This window comes from Temnothorax longispinosus, unplaced genomic scaffold (genome assembly GCF_030848805.1).
Source record: "Temnothorax longispinosus isolate EJ_2023e unplaced genomic scaffold, Tlon_JGU_v1 HiC_scaffold_24, whole genome shotgun sequence".
Taxonomy (NCBI): Eukaryota; Metazoa; Arthropoda; class Insecta; order Hymenoptera; family Formicidae; genus Temnothorax; species Temnothorax longispinosus.
This window is the reverse complement of record NW_027270058.1, coordinates 305037-324477: the sequence shown is the minus strand read 5'-3', so window position 1 is coordinate 324477 and position 19441 is coordinate 305037. Positions and strand designations below refer to the sequence as shown.

Sequence of the window (19441 nt, the reverse complement as noted above, 5' to 3'; positions counted from 1 at the left end):
TGCATTAGGTATTTTTAGGCTGGTATTTATTCCCAGCGAGAAATGATCCATCGATAACCCATCGAAACAACGTCTAATTAGACGTCGTTTCGATAGATTATCGATGGATCATTTCTCGCTGGGAAACTAAAACATCTATAACATGTCGATAAGACGTCGGTAAGACGTCGAATCCGATATCGATTAGACGTCGTCGATTAGATGTCGAAAAGACGGCCGTTTTTAGGTCTGCGTCGACCTTATTTCAGATTAGATGTAGACGCGTCTATAGACGTGCGTTTCGACGTCGGTCCGACGTCGGATAGACGCTAGCATTCCGGCTGGGTACGCTTCCTTATCGATTTGCGCGTACTTTTTTTGCGTGTGTGTAAGTGAGTTTGAGGCGCACTGTATCATTCGCTCGCTTCCATCCGGGTATACGTGTGATAATACAGCGCCCACTCCATACGGGTTAGCGTCAGTGGCCAAAACACGTGGCAATTTAGTATCAAAAGGAACTAATATTTCCTCTTTCTCAAATTCCGCTTTTGCTCGTTTAAACGCTACTTCATAATCCCTTGTCCATTTAAAAGCAACGTTCTTTTTAAGTAAGTTATTCACGGGGCGTAGTAAATCACTCAGGTGTCTACGAAATCTCCCATAATACGTAATTAACCTAATAAATGCTCTTAGTTCTGTGATCGTGGTAGGTCTCGGCATTAACCGTATCGCTTCAATTTTATTTTTTTCTTTAGAACGTCCATTTTTACCACGTTCGTACCCACAATACGTAATACTGTCTTTAAGAAATTCACATTTATCTTTATTAATGCATATATTATGCTCCGCTAATCTTTTAAAAATTAGTTCTAACCGTTGCATATGTTCTTCTCGGTTCTTTCCCGAAATTCTTGTATCATCCAAAAATACCGCGATTCCTGGAATTCCATTTAAAATCTCTTCTCGTGTTCGTTGCCAACGTGTTGACGCTGACGCTACTCCGTACATCAATCGGTTACTTCGGTATAACCCTTTATGTGTATTCAATGTTAAAATCTCTCTATCCTGTTCGGCTAACGGTACGTGTAGATATGCCTGTTTTAAATCTATCTTAGAGAATACTCTTTCTTCAGCCATCGACACGAAAAGTTGGTCTGTTGTCGGTAAGGGGTGTTCATCCACACGTAGCCATAGGTTTACCGTGACTTTAAAATCACCACAACGTCGGATTTGATCGTTCTTTTTCAATACCGGTACTATGGGCGTGGCCCATCTTGAAAACTCTACTTTTTCTAAAATACCTGCTTGGACTACGTTTTCTACGTCAACTTCAATTTTTTTTTTTAGTTTGAATGGAACCGTCCGGCTTTTTAAAAATACCGGGTTTGCATTCTCTTTTAACTTTAAATGAGCTTCGACCTTACGCATGGATGAACATTCCTCACTTATTATCTCGAGGTATTTATTAAACAGTTGCGCTAAACTATCGTAACTTTGTGTCTCGAGCGTTTTAATATTTTCAATTTCCTTTAGACTCGACTTTACTTTTTCTAAAATTTCTAACTCCGTGATCTACTCACGGCCTAATAATGGATTTCGATCGTAGTGAACCACATACATGTTCACGTCGCGCACATCATTTATATCGCGTACCCTGACCTTGACAAATCCTAACGGCGCAAACGTCTGTTTACAATATGAACGCAACCTTAGTTGTGTCTTCTGTATCTTTAACCTTGGAAATATTTTCCGCAACCATTTTTCGCTCACCAGAGTGACCGCCGCTCCGCAATCTACTTCGAAGCTGACTCGCCGCTTTTCCAGGTAGAGAGAGACTGTGACGTTCTCGCGAAAACGGGCGTGTTCCGTCTTATCCAGTCTAAAAACTTCTAATACGTGCATCTTACACTTCTTCTTGCAGACTTTTTGTAAATGCCCTTGTCCGCCGCACTCGTGGCATTTTACATGTCGAGGAAGGGTGCAGTCAGACGCCAGATAATTCCGTCCACACCTATAACAAGAAACGCTATTAGATTTCGAATTATGAGACGGTTGTGATTTTGACTTATAATGCGTGTTTTTTCCATGTTTGGACGTCTTCTGTTGTCCCTTGTGTTTAGCCTCGTCGTCCTTTTTTTTTACTCTTCTGGCGTCCGCTCCAACGAACGCTACGGCTGCGGCTGTCTTCGTTTTCAGCTCACTTACGCCCTTCTCCGCCAACTCCATCTCGCTGGCCGTCTTCAATGTTGATTCCATCGTCAAGTTTGCTGTCTCCACGAACCGCCCTTGAATCCGTTGGTTCCGCAGCCCATACACGACGTGGTTTCTGAGTTCAGTCTTTAAATATTCCCCGAACTTATAGTGTAGCGACAGCTTTTGCAACGCCGCCATGTATTCTTGAGCGCTTTCTTCTGGCACGTGTACGCGTTTCTGAAAAACGAAAACTTCTGCTATCTCTAATGGTTCCGGGGCATAATATTCCTTCAATTTATTTAACAAGGTGTCGTAAGGACGTTGGTATGGATCCTCCGGATCTAGTCGATCGCACAGGATTCCAAATGCTTTTACGCCCAGAAAATGTAACAGATACGCGACTTTCTCTTGTCCCTCTTGTATTCGAAATACCTTAAACGCTCTTTCCAACCGCTGTAGCCATCTTTGAAATGTTTGCTGCTTCGGATCAAAGAAATCCACGCAAATGATGCTACGTCCGGAAGCTTGTTCCGTTAGCTGTGGGTCAGCTGTCCGGAAATACCTACGTCGGAGGGTTGAGTGCTCTGATTCAGCATCTTTGTCGAATGCTTGACCGTCCTTCTAGAGTGCTCCGCGCCCTGCACTCACTGATCACGTGGCTTCTCTACACCAGTGTCCACGTGCTCTGCGCGTGTCTTACGTATCACTCTTTGCCCGGTGATTACGTAAAATCCCATCCTCGTCGCCAACTGTTGTATATTTCACTTTTAATATACCACTCGGGTTCGATATATATATATATGTATTTCCGTAATACAATAACTGTCTGAGTGACTTGCGAGATCGCCGGTTGGAACAAGACTCCGATCCCCGCGGGCTCCGCACACACGTTCGATTCCCCTATCGGAGAGACGCGGATCTACCTGTGTCGCTAACCTTGCGGATGCACGTCTCTTAGAAGACGCGCGCTCGTCGGGATAGTGAACGTGCGCTACTTACGCCGATACATAACACAAACGTTATCTGTAGCGTAAAGTGTCAAAATGTATTCAATACGTACGAACGTACAAATAAATTTCATAGAACGTCCGTAGACGTATTTTTTTCATAAAAAATGTTTTTTATTATAAATTTTCGAGTTACAAGTATCACGAAATCTACCTCACGTTCTAGAATAATAAAGCAAACGTGATGATGCAACATATTACAAACTCTGTGCCAAAAAGTGAAACATATCCTTCCGTACGTGACGCACTTCTTGGCATCAAGAATTTAAGGGAAAAACTAACATACAGATAAACTATTACTTATCTAATCGATAATGTGATTCGTGTTGAACATGTTCATATAATCATTATGACGTTTTAATATTTACATAATACTAAAAATCAGCAGTTTGACGTTCGCTACCACTAAGATGTGTCATCTAGAAATGCCCTTCGAGAGCCACTGAAACGCGCGAGTCGCCCCCGTCACTGTCGGTACGTTAAGTACGAAACATTAAACAAAAAAGTGTTTGTGCAAAAATCAACAGTAAAAAACGCTCTTTACGTTGCTTGTAATCTTTTTAATATTTGACGAAAACTTTATTTATTACAAATATAAATGTATCGTCGGTGTCGGAAACTAGGACAGTGCCTGTAACTGGGCCGTTTACTTTATATACGTTCGCGCTTCAAAGAATATATCGTCGTAACCATGCGTTTTACGACAGTAAAAGTATCGTATGAAGGACTTTGTGCTTTTACGACGTGACGTAAGACACTTAAAGGGTACGCACACTTTGTAAGCCTGAACGAAAAGATGAAGTTTTTTATTTTCTTTTTATAAAAAAAATATCGACGTTTGGTTCGACCGCGGTGGTTGCACATGTCTTAAAATGTATAAAAAAATTTTTTTGGAACGGTTTTAAAACAAACGGGCGGCACGCGAGCTTTTGCACAAAAAACTATCGTTGTCAACTTTACCGTACGTCTAGCTTCCACACGTTTACGCCGCGTCCGTTAAACGTTGACGTGTAGCTTTAAACGAACCGTATTCGCCGAATAAAATAATATTTTTTGAATACAAGATATATATATATATATATATATATATATTTTTATATTCGGTCGATCGGTAAAATAACATAGATCTCTTTGTTATTAGTTTTTTGCGCTGTAATAGTAAATTGCGCTGCGCCTTAGTTTTTAGTTTTTAGTTTTTAGTTTTTAGTCCTTAGTTCTTAGTCTTATATACACTATTTAGTTCTGATTAGTATTACTTGCTCTTTATCATATCCTATTTTCATTACATATTTGAGTTTTGCATCTGTTTTTAGCTTCTCTACTTTTCTTCTTATTTTCGTTTAGATATTTGTTTATTTTCTGATGATCTCGTTATTCTTGACATTCGTGACGGCACATGCGAGCCTTTCTTTTCACCACTACACAAAATATCAAATTAATGATTATAATATTACAATAAGCTTTTTCACTTAATGTTTAACTTGGTAATCGCCTCAGGCTTAAGAAAGTTCTACACAGTTCCAGTTTATGTGGTTACATTATTCATGTTCTTTTGTTCGAGAGAGCACAACGACGGAATTTTCGTTGATACATGATTCTTCAACAGTACTTCAGATAATTTATACTTGTCCAATGAAATCTGGGTATGTGATGTTACATAATCATAATGAATGTGTATGTTTAAGCACATTTCATTCGACTTATTTAGTTTTATAGCATGTAGGGAAGCATTAATTAGGAATGGAAATAATATTATTATCTTTTCGCAATATCAAACGTTATTATTTTCATTGTTTCCATTTTTACTTACTGCTTTATTGGTAGCTATCACACTGCGTCTTGTATCTTTTTTAGTTTCTAACTCATATCAACTTCTGTCTTTTATATTTTGCTGTTGTTTACATCACGTGTATCATCCTATTATTCATTACTTGCCTAAAGTCTTTACTATGGCATAATAAATATCAATCAATCAATCAATCAATCAATCAATCTCTCTCTCTCTCAAGTAGAAATACATCGTACGTTGCATTGCTCCTGAGAAAGGGCTATAGCTGCAGTAATCTTCCCTTCGGGGGTTTTTATTTTAGTGTATCCCTGTTCTTGGGTTAACTCTGCTAAAGTATGAGTAAATAACTCCGCTTTTGATCGAAGAATTTGGTTATGCGGAAAGGATATATATACGCTAACCTCAAAATTGAGTGTGCACAGGATTAACGAGATTCCCACTGTCCCTATCTACTATCTAGCGAAACCACTGCCAAGGGAACGGGCTTGGAAAAATTAGCGGGGAAAGAAGACCCTGTTGAGCTTGACTCTAGTCTGGCACACTCCATGCGGCAATGAGTCGAATCGATGATGGAGGATTTGGCGGTGCGGGGAGGGAGACGGATGCAAGAGAATGCGCTAAGTGCCATAGAACTGTGAGCAGTCCAGTAATATGTGATATGTGCGATATGGCGTATCATCCTGGATGTGCAAAAGAAAAGAAGATTCTTAATGTAGCCGGCAAGTTGATATGCTGTAAGAATGAAATTGGAGGTGTTCAAAATAGAGGAGCTAAGTCAGGTTCTATTCTCAATAAAGGAAATAAGAAAGAAGATGAGTCAAAGCAAGATAAAAGTAATAGAGGATACAATAAGAAAGATAGAAGTGGAAAAGAAAATAATGATATGAATCAGAAACTTGATGGAATGGTAAAAATGCTTGCACAGATTAATGAGAATCAGATCTCTGAAGAACGTATCAAGGGATGGATCCGAGAGGTTATGAAGGATGAACTTAATGAATTAAAAAAAGAAAATGCTAAGTTATTAAACGAGATAAAAATGTTGAGACAGGAAAGATTAAGCACAGAAAAACATAAGTCAGGTTATGTAAGTTACGCAGAGAAAGTAAGGAATGTGCGGAGTAATGAAGTAATAATAGTAAAACCTTTAGTTGAACAACAATGTGAAGAAACGAAGAAAGATATTAAAAAGCATGTAGATGTTGCAAAATTAGAAATTAGTGTTAATAAGGTTAAGAAAGGGAATAATGGATCAATTATATTATTATTGTATGTGAAAAAAGTAAAGATAAGGATTGTTTAAAACAAAATATAGAGAAAGTAGTAGGAAAACAGTATAAGATTGATGTGCCGTCATTAAAAAAGTCAAAATTAAAGATAGTGGGAATAGATAAGGATGATTGTAAAAAAGACGACGAAAGTTTGATAAATATAATTGTAAGACAGAACGAAGAAAAATTAGGAATGCAAGAGAAAAATTCAGAATTAAGAATATTACGTAGTATAAATAACGTTAAATATGGAGATATGTCGATTATAGTGGAAGTTAGCGCTAGTTGGTATGAGGCAATATTGAGAACAGAAAGATTAAACATTAATTGGAATAAATGTAGAGTTACTGATTTTGTAGGAGTGCTGAGATGTTATAAATGCTGGGGGTTCTGGCATATGGCGAAAGAGTGCAAAAAGGAGGAAACGTGTCTACACTGTGCAGGGAGCCACGGATCAGAGAGATGTGTGATAAAGGATAAAATGAATGAAATTAAATGCGTTAATTATATAGCAAGAAATAGGTTCATCAAGGAAGGTAAACTAAATATTAGTCACAGAGCTACGGATAAATGCTGTCCATGTTATGTGAGTGCTCTCGAAAAAGAGAGGCAGAAAACGAAATACGAAAGCGAGTATTGACAACAGTCAAGGGCTCTCAAATTTTACGGTTAAACGGTTAACCGATTAATCGGTTAACAACGGTTACGACGGTTTAAAACTGGTTTTGCGGTTTTTACGGGTACGGTTATCCGTCTCATACGGTTTTTAATATAATTTCATTGTGGGATTGTTCATGAGATACATATTTTTAAATAATTCGATTATTATGAAGAAATAAATGGTAATAAAAATAAAAAATGAATTTATTTACAGCAATTACCGGTTTTTTTTAATTCAAACGTTCAATTTTTTATTATAAATATTAGGGATATTAGATGTATGGTATTAGGGAAGGGAGGGGCGCAAAATGTTGCACCGGGCGCAACGCAGGCTAGTTGCGGCACTGTCTTCTATCACTACGTCGAATGTATACGTGGTTGTAAACAGAGAATGTGATCTGCTTGTATAGCTGACAGTTCTCATATAACTAACGCGTTAGAATGATCTGTTATTGTGACTTATTAATAGTTAGTTATTAATTATTACAATTTTTAGTTGTCAAATTTTCTCATTGCACTGTGCTTCTTGATAGATTCTTCAATTATATGACGGATAGTTGATGAAAAATACTTATTCGTGTAAATTGTAAGTAATAAAAGTTTTCAAGGAATCTATTTTTCTCTAATACTATGTTATTGATGTATTTTCAAGACTAACAAGATTTTATAATTTCTAACCATTCTTAAGAATTTTAAAGACTGAAGCAACTTAACAAGTTTAGAAAATAAAAATAAATCTTCATGTATACAGATTGAAGGTTAAATTTCATGATATTATTTTATATATTTTGAAGATCTAATTAAACAATATGAAAGTGATTTATAAGTTTATATGTATCATTCCAGCACACTCATAGGGATCCTGCAGTGACAGGCGAACTCGAACGTGAATACAACGCCACCCAAGCGGAACTAAAAATGTCGATAATACCGACATTTCTAATCCCGGTTTCGCATGATACATAAAAAAAAAACGTTTTATTGATTAAAAAAATTGCTATCTATCTCCTTAGACTCCCTCTTTTCCTCACCTATCCCTTTTCCTAACCCCTCTTACAGTGATGCCAAATGGTGCTGTTATGCATGTGGTAGTAGATCGTACGACGCTACTACCACATACATGACATTTCGGTGTTGCCGATATCGAAACCGAAAATTGTCAAAACGTTTGTGCGGCTTTGGAAGCGAGCGAGCCGGCCAGTGCCGAACAATACGAAAGGCACCCCGGGAAAAAAAGATTATATATATAATTATATATAATTACATATAAATATATATATTATATATGATTATATATGGATTCATATAGATTCATATGGAAGTATATATGATTATATATATATATAATAATTATATATAACCCTATATGATTATATAATATCATTATATATATCTATATATAATTATATATATATATGATAATATAGAGACAAAATTCATATATAATCATATATATTATATATAATTATACATAATCTTTTTTTTTCCCGGGACGATGGAATCGGCTCGCTTGCAAGTAAGTTGTACGTTTTAATAGCAAAATATTTTGAGGCTAATAATAAAGAATTCAAACTAGATATTAAATTAAAATTATGATATAACATAATAATTTGACGAATTAAAATTATGTCAAGACATAATAAAAATTCGAAATTATTATTTCGGTCGAATTATCGAGACATAATCTATATTTAAACATTTATTAATATATATATATACATATGTTGCAATTAGTAAGAGCAATTTGATGAAGCGTATTCCCCCCTTTGTTTTACGCGTGATCTGCAGACCGTTTTTCGCAAGCAGCAGGCATCACTCTGGCCGTCCTTTAGGAAATTCGGGACTAATAACAATGCACAACTATAATACATTACATTTTAAAGAAACATGAGAAATCAATTAAGTATTGTTGTAGTAAATAATTGACGAATTTGAATTGAACATATAATTTTTATTTATATTTTATAAAAAATAAAATAGAGTAAACAGCAATAACACAGAGTCCCGCACGGCTTTTAAGACAAGCAACTTTAAAATATTTTGACCGTCTCACAGTGGGCCAAAACGGCAATCTAGCTGGACAATAGTCGATTTTTGAAGATTAATATTTCTTAAAATAAACGATTATATTTTTAAGAAAGATATCTGATAGTTCATTTTCTACAAAATATTTACCATTTACACTTGTAGTTGTGTTATAACAATCATTTGAATACGTCGTATAAATGTCATCTCGCAAAACGTTAAATCATTACTTTAGCAGCGCTTGAGAAAGAAAGAAGTATTCTGCTTATATTGAAGAATATTAAAACTTCAAATTAGATAAATATAGAGAAAGGTATATATTTTTAAATTTTATTAACAAATTTTAATAATAGTTTTTTAATAATAGCGGTATTTTAAGTCAAACTGCCGATTTTTAATTATAAAATTTTCAAAGTACGAAACTTAAAAAGATCTACAAAAAAAAACGCTGCGGATTGCTGCCGTCATTTTACCAGCATATTATTTCTTAGACATTTCTGAGTTTTATTTTTGAGAACTAGCTGCCACTAAGTGCCGCTCTCATAGATACAGCGTTTTTTAGAACTCGCAACTCGTCCGTTTGCGTAAAGATACACGAGACGGTCTCGCGCTGCGCGTGTACTTGGCGAGACTACCGTGTCTCTTGATATTGACATCTATCTATGGTTATCTATAGTTATTTATTTTACATTTTATTTATTTTGACATGCCTTATTCATTTCACTTTTTTATGTCTTTATTTTTCTCACAATTTATTTATTTCCATATTTCTTTATTATAACTTTTATTTATTACCTTTCTCTTTCACATGACTTTTATGTCCGTTTATCACTTGCGAATTAGTGTCATCGTTGTTATTGTTAATATTGTTTATCGTACACCGTTGCAGCAATTATAGATAACCATAGATAGATGTCAATATCAAGAGACACGGTAGTCTCGCCAAGTACACGCGCAGCGCGAGACCGTCTCGTGTATCTTTACGCAAACGGACGAGTTGCGAGTTCTAAAAAACGCTGTATCTATGAGAGCGGCACTTAGTGGCAGCTAGTTTTCAAGGATAAAACTCAGAAATGTCTAAGAAATAATATGCTGGTAAAATGACGGCAGCAATCCACAGCGTTTTTTTTGTAGACCTTTCTAAGTTTCATACTTTGAAAATTTTATAATTAAAAATCGGCAATGTTTGACTTAAAATACCGCTATTATTAAAAAAACTATTATTAAAATTTGTTAATAAAATTTAAAAATATATACCTTTCTCTATATTTATCTAATTTGAAGTTTTAATATTCTTCAATATAAGCAGAATACTTCTTTCTTTCTCAAGCGCTGCTAAAGTAATGATTTAACGTTTTGCGAGATGACATTTATACGACGTATTCAAATGATTGTTATAACACAACTACAAGTGTAAATGGTAAATATTTTGTAGAAAATAAACTATCAGATATCTTTCTTAAAAATATAATCGTTTATTTTAAGAAATATTAATCTTCGAAAATCGACTTTTGTCCAGCTAGATTGCCGTTTTGGCCCACTGTGCGTCTATTCTCCCACAGCCATAAGTCGGTCACCTAATACGCACACACCAACTGCATCCAGGGGCACACTCATTTGGCGCAACTATATATCCATATTTTTAGACAACCATAATCGGTTTTAGAATTATACCTATATTGTCACATTGCATTATATTTATATGTAATTTGACAATTTTAACGTATAATATAATAACGGTTTTACCTTTCTACATAGTCGAATCTTTAGCATTAAGATTGCCAGTCGGAGCATTGTAACCACCAGTACATAAAGACAACCGTTTATCACTCTTACGCCTACACTACGTTACCTCACCTCTTCAACATAGGCGCGCACGGTGTCCATTTGTTCGTATGCGGATCGTAACATGCATTCTAAAGTATTTAAACAGAAACTAATCTCTTTTTGTCTACGATATATAATAATTTAAAACACCATAAAAAATTGCAGCAAAATTACATTCCCCAAATAATTAAGGGAAATCTAAAAAAACTTTTAAAACTTGAAACTTTTAATCTCTACTTTCAAAAAATCGCAGCTATTTTTCACTTTTTTCAATTATAATAATTTTAAAGAAAACGACAAGCTTGACGAAATGGAAAGTTTTCTGTCCAAAGTAGACATTTTAAGCTTTATAATTGTTTCTTTTTAGATTTGGATTCCCATTTTCTAAAACAATTAAAGTTACAGCTGTTTAAAATTGGTTATTTTTTAGACACTTTTTTTGATCCCTTAATTATTTGGCGGAGTGTATTTTAAAAAATATAGAGAAAGACAAGACTGTTTTGATATATAATTATTTCGAAAAAAAGCCATATACGATCTACTGAACTGAATTTTGGTAGCCTAATATTTCTGTGTATTTCCAAGTACACAAATTTTCGACCTACTAAACTGTTCGCCAATTTTTTGTTGCACTTAAAACAGTTTTCATTGGAGTCTTAAAATCTTTTATCTCCCCTAATTAAATCAACCGGCTATAACCGGTTAATAATAAGTTGAAACGTCTTTCTAGACGAGACGTAAATAAACAATATAAAGAGAAACAAGAAATAAACTTGATAATGAATAAGATTTAAAATTAATAAAATATATTCATACGAAAACACACTAAAAACGAAATGAAAATGATTAAAAACGGGAGATGACATGTAAATTTGATAATTTATATCTGTAAAGACTTACTTACGATTAAACACAGCCACACCGAAAGTAAAAAGACGACTAATTTCTATGGAACTTGATTTTTGTCTGATAAAAGTTATACATGTCATCGATAAGTTTTACTAAAATGAAGCTTTCGTTTCTAAGATATTTAAAATTTTGTCATGATATTTTTATTATAAAATCTTTATATGAAATCTTTGAATAAAATTTTTATATGAAATATCTCGTAAAGTCTTCGTTTTTCAAGGATTTTACCTTGATATTTTTCTACATAGAATAAAAAGAATCGATTTTGTTGAAAAAAGGGCAAAAATTATTTTAAAAACTTGATTGCATTTCGTACAGGCATTCAATTTTGCAAAATTGTAATTTTAAAAATAATATCATTATTGCTTTATTTTGCAAAATTGTAAATGTCAAAAATAATATTATTATTTGCTTCATTTCGTTATTCTATGTATAAAAGTATGAAGTACAGTCATCGAAAAGTGAATATTCTACGAGACATTACATTTTTTATAAAAAATATGACAAAATTTAAGATATCTCAGGACATTCTAATAAAAGAGAGCTTTATTACAGTATTTCGAAAATGTCTCAATAAGATATACAACTTTTATGTGAAGAAAAAAAATCAAGTTTCATAAAAAATTAGTTTCTTATTTTTTTAGAATGACGACATCTACGACACAACTCACATCGGAATCCTGTGTCCCCCTTCAAAGCAAACAACTTTTGTTTGAAACATTATATTTCTCTGCAAATAAGTTGTGAGGATAAAAATTTGTTACGCTTTATTTTGTCCATCTTGTACGTACAGTTTATATATTTATAATAATCAAGTGACAAATACATGCACAGCACATTTTTTTTCAAATGTAACAAAAAGGATCTAAATTATGTGATTTTGATTATTGATACTATAGAATGGGCCCCTCCAACGCCCATTCCCGTGAGAACGCACCCAATATATTTTCTTCCGTCTCTCCGATTGTAAAAGTACATTTGTAATAATCAATGCCGTCACAACAGACGCTTCTGATTTTTATTATATTATAGATGGATTACAGAATAGGCCCCTCCAACGCCTATTCTCGTGAGAACGCACCCAATATACATATTTATGTTCGTCTCTCCGATTTTAATTTTGAAATGATACATTTTTAATAATCAGTACCATCAGAATAGACGCTTCTGGCATTTCACTTTGTTAGTACCGTCAGAACAGACGCATCTGATTTATATTATAATCAGTACCATTCGAATAAACGTTTGTAGCATTTTATTTTGTCACTACCGTCAGAACAGACGCATCTGATTTTTATTATAATCAACAGTCTGAATAGACGTTTCTGACATTTTACTTTTTCAGTATCGTCAGAACAGACGCATCTGATTTTTATTATAATCAGTACCGTCCGAATACACGCTTGTGGCATTTTATTTTGTCACTACCGTCACAATAGACGCACATGATTTTTATTATAATCAGTACCGTCCAAATACACGCTTGTGGCATTTTATTTTGTCACTACCGTCAGAACAGACGCATCTGATTTTTATTATAATCAGTACCGTCCAAATACACGCTTGTGGCATTTTATTTTGTCACTACCGTCACAATGAGACGCATCTGATTTTTATTATAATCAGTACCGTCCGAATACACGCTTGTGGCATTTTATTTTGTCACTACCGTCACAATAGACGCATCTGATTTTTATTATAATCAGTACCGTCCGAATACACGCTTGTGGCATTTTACTTTTTCAGTATCGTCAGAACAGACGCATTTGATTTGTATTATAATCAGTACCGTCCGAATACACGGTTGCGGCATTTTATTTTGTCATTACCGTCACAATAGACGCATCTGATTTTTATTATTATCAGTACCGTCCGGATAAACGTTTGTGGCATTTTTTTTTGCCAGTTGCATCAGGACAGACGTTCTAACATTTAGTTTTCCAATACCAAAAAAATATTTTATTTATTGAGACATGTTTTATCTGAACAATATATTTATACATATCGTAACTTTGTAAATAGTACTATGAACGTGTTGGAAATAACGACAGATCTTCCTCTTCTATAATTTTAATAAAGTGTTGTCTCATGCACTTTACGTTTTTGGAATATTTTTCATCACAAGGATTGCCTCCTAAGGCTACAGTTGTGGCAAAAGCTGCGGCGTAAATTCCGCAACTTGTACCGTCTGGTTGTGCATCGACTTTCTCAAAAATAATATCACTTTGCCTTATTTTTGGATATCGACGCTTTATATATTCTCTTTCCTTGAGCACTAATCTGTCGTATGTACAGCCAGGTATACTGTCATATACGAACAGTTTGGTGCCTTCAAAAAATATACATCGCCAGTGTTGAATTCCCTCTGCAAAGTATTGATTTTTTCCTCCAATTATTTGTAAGCTTAAATCGCTCTTACTAGCGTCAATATAATCAGGCAATCCTTGATACTGTACACTTTGCGTTTCAAAAGGAGTATTTTGTCTCACAATGCGTAAAAATTCATCTATTGATTCGTCCGTTAATTCGTTGCCAGACAAGACATTCTCTTTCACAATGGAAATAGGTATAATAACTTTATCTAAATTTATTATTCGTCTTGCCTTATCCTCTTCGGTTATATCTCGCTTGTAGCTTGTACCAATGTATGTACAATCATCATCCTGCTCCATATCTTGAGCAATCATAGCAGTGGTAATTGCTGTTTTCATCGGCAAAATGTCACATTTTAACGTTTCGTTATTTTCATTAATGACATTTTCGCTCTTTACTGCATTTTGCTCAATAGTTTTTCGACTACTTAATTTTTTACTTGCTTTCTGTGATTCTATAATATATCTTGGCTCCCTTATAGACATATTCCTTTTATGACGACTATCCAAGATTTCCGGAAGCATGCTATCGTGGTAGAAGCGTTTTAGCAAAGGCAGCATATTAGTTTCCCAAAAAGCATTGTCTCTATTTACACGCACTATTTTCATGCTTTTTGGTGTCCATACAGCAAAAATGCAATATTCTCGTTGCGTTATGTTTAATTGACCTTGAACCTGATAAAAAAATCGATGATTTTTATTCATATTGTCACGATTATTTTTATCAAAAATGTTCCTCAAGGAAGCCGATGTTTCTATGGCTTCTTCTGCTGTTAAATTTTCAGCCGACTTAGGACATTTAATCTCCACCAGACCATCTTCGTCAATGAGCCCATCGGGAGAAGCACCCAGGAAGGGATTTTCACCATCAATAAACAATCCGCAAGGTTTTATTTGTTTCTTGAGTTTTGCGGCTAACTCTTTTCTCGCATCCTCCTCTCGATCGCGACCATATTTCATGGCTGCAGTGTCAGTGCACGGAGGAAACAAAATGTCTTTCACTGTTGATGCACGAGGCGTTTCCAGTCTCATACGACATACCTTTCCAAAATTGGATGCTGTCAACATGAGACTTCTTGTGAATAACCACAGCTCAGAATCACGTTGATCTATTGTGTTTCGTTCAATCTGCTTCCTGTTTTTCGCGTTTTCAGCCAACATCTTAAAATGTTGTTGCCGATTTTTTTCGAATACATCATCGGTAACGTCTGGTTTTTGCGATTGCGGGCCATAATAGCGATCTGTTCCTGATTCTCGCTTCGATCTCTTTTGCCTTCCATCGATTTGTCGAGATTCTCTGGTTCTCGCAACTTTTATTTGCCGTCGCTGCTCCAGTTTCTCGACAACAGGTGGAACTGCTTTACCTTTGACCTTATGCACTCTTGTAAGGATGTCTTGTGTATTGTATTGCACAGCTGATCCCAAAACTCTAGCATTATAAGAGCCTCGTTTGCCAAAATTAACGCGCTTTCCGCCAATTTCTTTGCAGATTATGGAATTAAACGATTCTGCAGGATTATTCGTGTAATTTAACAGCAAACTTTCTGAATGAGCTGCTATATATCTTAAAGCAATCTGTATTTTTTGGTACAGACCATGCTTTTTTAGATCGTCTACGTAGTTTGTTTTCGTTGCATCTTCGCATTTACGACCGCGTTTCTTACATTCTGTATGCTCACCAAATACGTGGTTAGGACTCATGTTATAAATATCATCTCGTAATTTTGTAGCCTGCAAATGAGGAGGTATGTTTTCTCCTCTTCGTGAAGAAGCTAGTTCCATCACCTCTTTTCGCATTGGTAAAATGTTGCTCTTTATAACATTTCTAAGCTGTACAAAATTAGGTTTCCTTTTTTGCCCTTTTGGTTGAGTTGTTTCAGCCACGTTTTTTAATTTATTGCTCAGATTACGAAGCAAATGGTTGGTACATTCTATTTTTATTACCCTTACCTTCATTTCGCGATATGGATCATTTTTGAGTATACAGTGATATACATTACTGTCGCCATCGGCGATAAGTGTTCTATATATCAATCCGTGCACTTCCAGGCTACTATTGAAACCTTCTGCAATGGCATCGCTCTCCATACTTGTGGAGCTTGCGTTGCGATCAAAATTTTTGTAGCATTTATGAGTTTTGGCTTCACAATGACTTCGCTCCGCTACGTCGCATACCGTGCAATATTTGTTGCGGATGCCAACAAAGAGAATTTTCCTTGTGCGGTGACCGATTATGGCACCTGCACCTGAAAGTGAATCGTACGCTTTACCGTACGATCTCTTCATCCAACTGCCATCCGCAACAACAGTTATATACGGAATACCATTTATCGTTTCATTCTTTTCTATCGCGAGTTGTTTTTCTTCCTCGGCTGCCATTTTCATACTTTCCATGGCTGTTTCTAGAAAACTGTCAACTAACTCTTCGCGATACTTAATGTATGTGTGTTCAGCCATGCAAGAAATGTTCATGGCTGCACATAGCTCTTCCAGCTGGGCGTAACCAATTCCAACTGTTATTGTTCCAGCTACAGCAGCTCTATTAGTATCTAATATTTCGTCGGATTTTACGGGTTCAGACCAAAAATTGTCTTCAGAGTTGCACATTTGACATTTGAAGAAGAATTGCGTGAGTAACCCAAGGCGACGAGATTTTACGCATGTCCAATCTTCAAATGAGCATTGAAATGTTGTCTTATATTTATGATTGTCAAATGTTCGATGCAATTCTTTCAAGTAAAAAGCTGGGTCTATAATGCGACGACCTACAGGTTCATGTTCTGCGATACGACCTGTATCCGTACCGCCTTTCTCGATAACAAGAGTAGAATTCTCAATATCGTCATCTTCAGGTAATGTCCAATGTTGGGCATAATCTGTGCATTCCGGCGTTACAGCCGGACACGTTTGTTGGGTACGAAGCTCCACATCCATCGTACCGGGAGTAACCAGTGATTCCACTGATTTCCGGACATAGGTAGGTTCCTTCGCACCCTCAACAAGAATATAATGTTCAATATCGTTATTTTCGCAATATTGGACATTATCGTACGTATCTGTGCATTTTGGCGTTACAGCCAGGTACGTTTGTTGGGTACGAAGCTTCACATCCATCGTACCGGGAGTAACCAGTGATTCCACTGATTTCCGGACATTAGTAGGTTCCTTCGTGCCCTCAACAAGACTATAATTGTCAATATCGTCATCTTCGCGATATTGGACATTATCATACGTACCTGTGCATTTCGGCGTTACAGCTGGGCACGTTTGCTGGGTACAAAGCTCCTCATCCATCGTATCGGAAGTAACCAGTGATTCCACTGATTTCCGGACATTGGTAGATTTCTTTGTACCCTCAGTGCCATTTGCTTCTTTGCACTGCTTCTTCAGCAACTGTCGCCTGCAAATAATAATAAACATAAATATACACAATAATTAATGAAAAAGCATCTTATATAATAATGTTCAGTATTGTGTCATATTATATAATATTGTGTAATTTACATGTACATATTAATCTTAAAACATATAACAACCTCTTAAAAATTACAATGGTCCTTTACTTCTTTTTTACTACATATATATATTTCATCTCATTATATTGTTATTAAAAATAAACTATAATAGCATAAATAAAAATGTAATGTTTTGAAAATGTTTTATTAGCAATACTGTCAGAGCAAACGCTTCTGGTTCAAATTACTATCAATACGGTCAGATTAGACGCTTCTGGTATTTACATAAACCAGTCCCGTCAGATTAGACGCTTCTGGTATTTATGTGGACCAGTCCCGTCCAAATAGACGCTTCTGGTATTTATATAAACCAGTCCCGTCGAAATAGACGCTTCTGGTATTTATATAAACCAGTCCCGTCGAAATAGACGCTTCTGGTATTTACATAAACCAGTCCCGTTGAAATAGACGCTTCTGGTATTTACATAAACCAGTCCCGTCGGATTAGACGCTTCTGGTATTTATGTGGACCAGTCCCGTCCAAATAGACGCTTCTGGTATTTATATAAACCAGTCCCGTCGAAATAGACGCTTCTGGCATTACATTATTACAATAATTAATACAAAGTATAGTAATAAAACATTTGCATACAGTTCATTTTTAATATGTTAAATCGCATTCTTCTGTTTAAGAGGTTGTTTTACTTCTTTGTAATCACGATAGACAATATCTATAATTGTTTTAGTTACACTGGTCTACATAATTGTCGCAACACAAGTTCATATGTAACTTTCACATAACATCAAATAAGCATAAATCCGCGAAAAATGTATTTAAAAAAGTTTGTTTAGTGAAATGTGTGTACTAAGAAACATTCGCTACATTTTTAATTTATCCTCCTAGCGCAGTCTAAATAGGTCCGATTGAAGCAAGTGGACGAAATAATTCCAATAGTTTCGAAACTTGGTAGAGATGTTTGTATAGGCTTTCTAATGAACGTCTAAAGTCCTGAAAAATTGAAGGTGAGCGTTGGCCGTCATCTTGAACAATAGGTGCACTTTTTCGCATTTTTTTTTGCATATCTCATAAAATATTGACTTTATTTGAAAAGTAGTTATTATCAAAATAAAAGCTTATTAAATTGTCTACAAAAAAGGTATTATTCAGATATTATTATTAAGACATAATAATATGCAAAAATGTTTATAATCTCATAAACGGTTAAGCTTTCGACCTATGTTTATTAAACTTCTTTACTCGGTATATAATGAATACTATCTACCCAGTAAGTCTTGAGCCCTTTTTTTAAAAACAAACTGTATAATATAGAAAGTATTTGGAGCTCACTAGCTATTCACGCGACATACAGCCTAAAGTTGTACAAACTATTATAGTTGTCAAAAAATTGAATAATACCTGCCTTTTTTGTAGACAATTTAATAAGCTTTTATTTTAATAATAACTATTTTTTCAATAGTCAATATTTTCCGAGATATATGCAAAACAACCAAAAAGTGCATGTATTTGTCAAGATGGCGGCAAACGCTCACCTTAAATTTTTCAGGACTTTTTAGACGTTCATTAGTAAGTCTAAACAAACATCTCTACCAAGTTTCAAAACTATTGGAATTATTTCGTCTCTTTTTATCCTATTTTGATTGCATTATTTGGAAAAATTATTAATTAGTACGTGTTATTTGTAATTTCAAGCAACATTCGTACAGGAATAAATATTCGCCAACCATACTTCATCATTTGTTGCTTGTCCGTAAACCTGAGGGTCTCTACGTAAACCGTTCGTTATCAGTGTTAGTATGTACTCATGCCCTAGATGCGTACATAAAAGAAATTGAAATTTTCTATATAATACCACGTATTAAATATCATAACGATTGCAAACTTTTATTTATTTATATTGTAGATAATATAATATAATATAATATAATATTTTTA

General features: G+C 35.0%; 2 protein-coding genes across 2 annotated transcripts; both read right to left on the bottom strand.

The window, feature by feature from the left end:
- Window positions 1-84: 84 nt before the first annotated feature.
- On the bottom strand, window positions 85-2791 carry LOC139823989 (uncharacterized). Its single transcript, XM_071796478.1, has 2 exons — window positions 2605-2791; window positions 85-2409 (listed from the first exon to the last, which is right to left on the bottom strand). The coding sequence occupies exon 2, from the start codon at window positions 2368-2370 to the stop codon at window positions 1552-1554; it is 819 nt and encodes a 272-aa protein (XP_071652579.1). The 5' UTR covers window positions 2371-2409; window positions 2605-2791; the 3' UTR covers window positions 85-1551.
- Window positions 2792-9442: 6651 nt separating this feature from the next.
- On the bottom strand, window positions 9443-18983 carry LOC139823995 (uncharacterized). The gene is made up of 2 exons (XM_071796482.1): window positions 11656-18983; window positions 9443-10840 (listed from the first exon to the last, which is right to left on the bottom strand). Exon 1 carries the CDS (start codon window positions 17450-17452, stop codon window positions 13685-13687), a length of 3768 nt encoding a protein of 1255 aa, XP_071652583.1. The 5' UTR covers window positions 17453-18983; the 3' UTR covers window positions 9443-10840; window positions 11656-13684.
- Window positions 18984-19441: the final 458 nt, after the last annotated feature.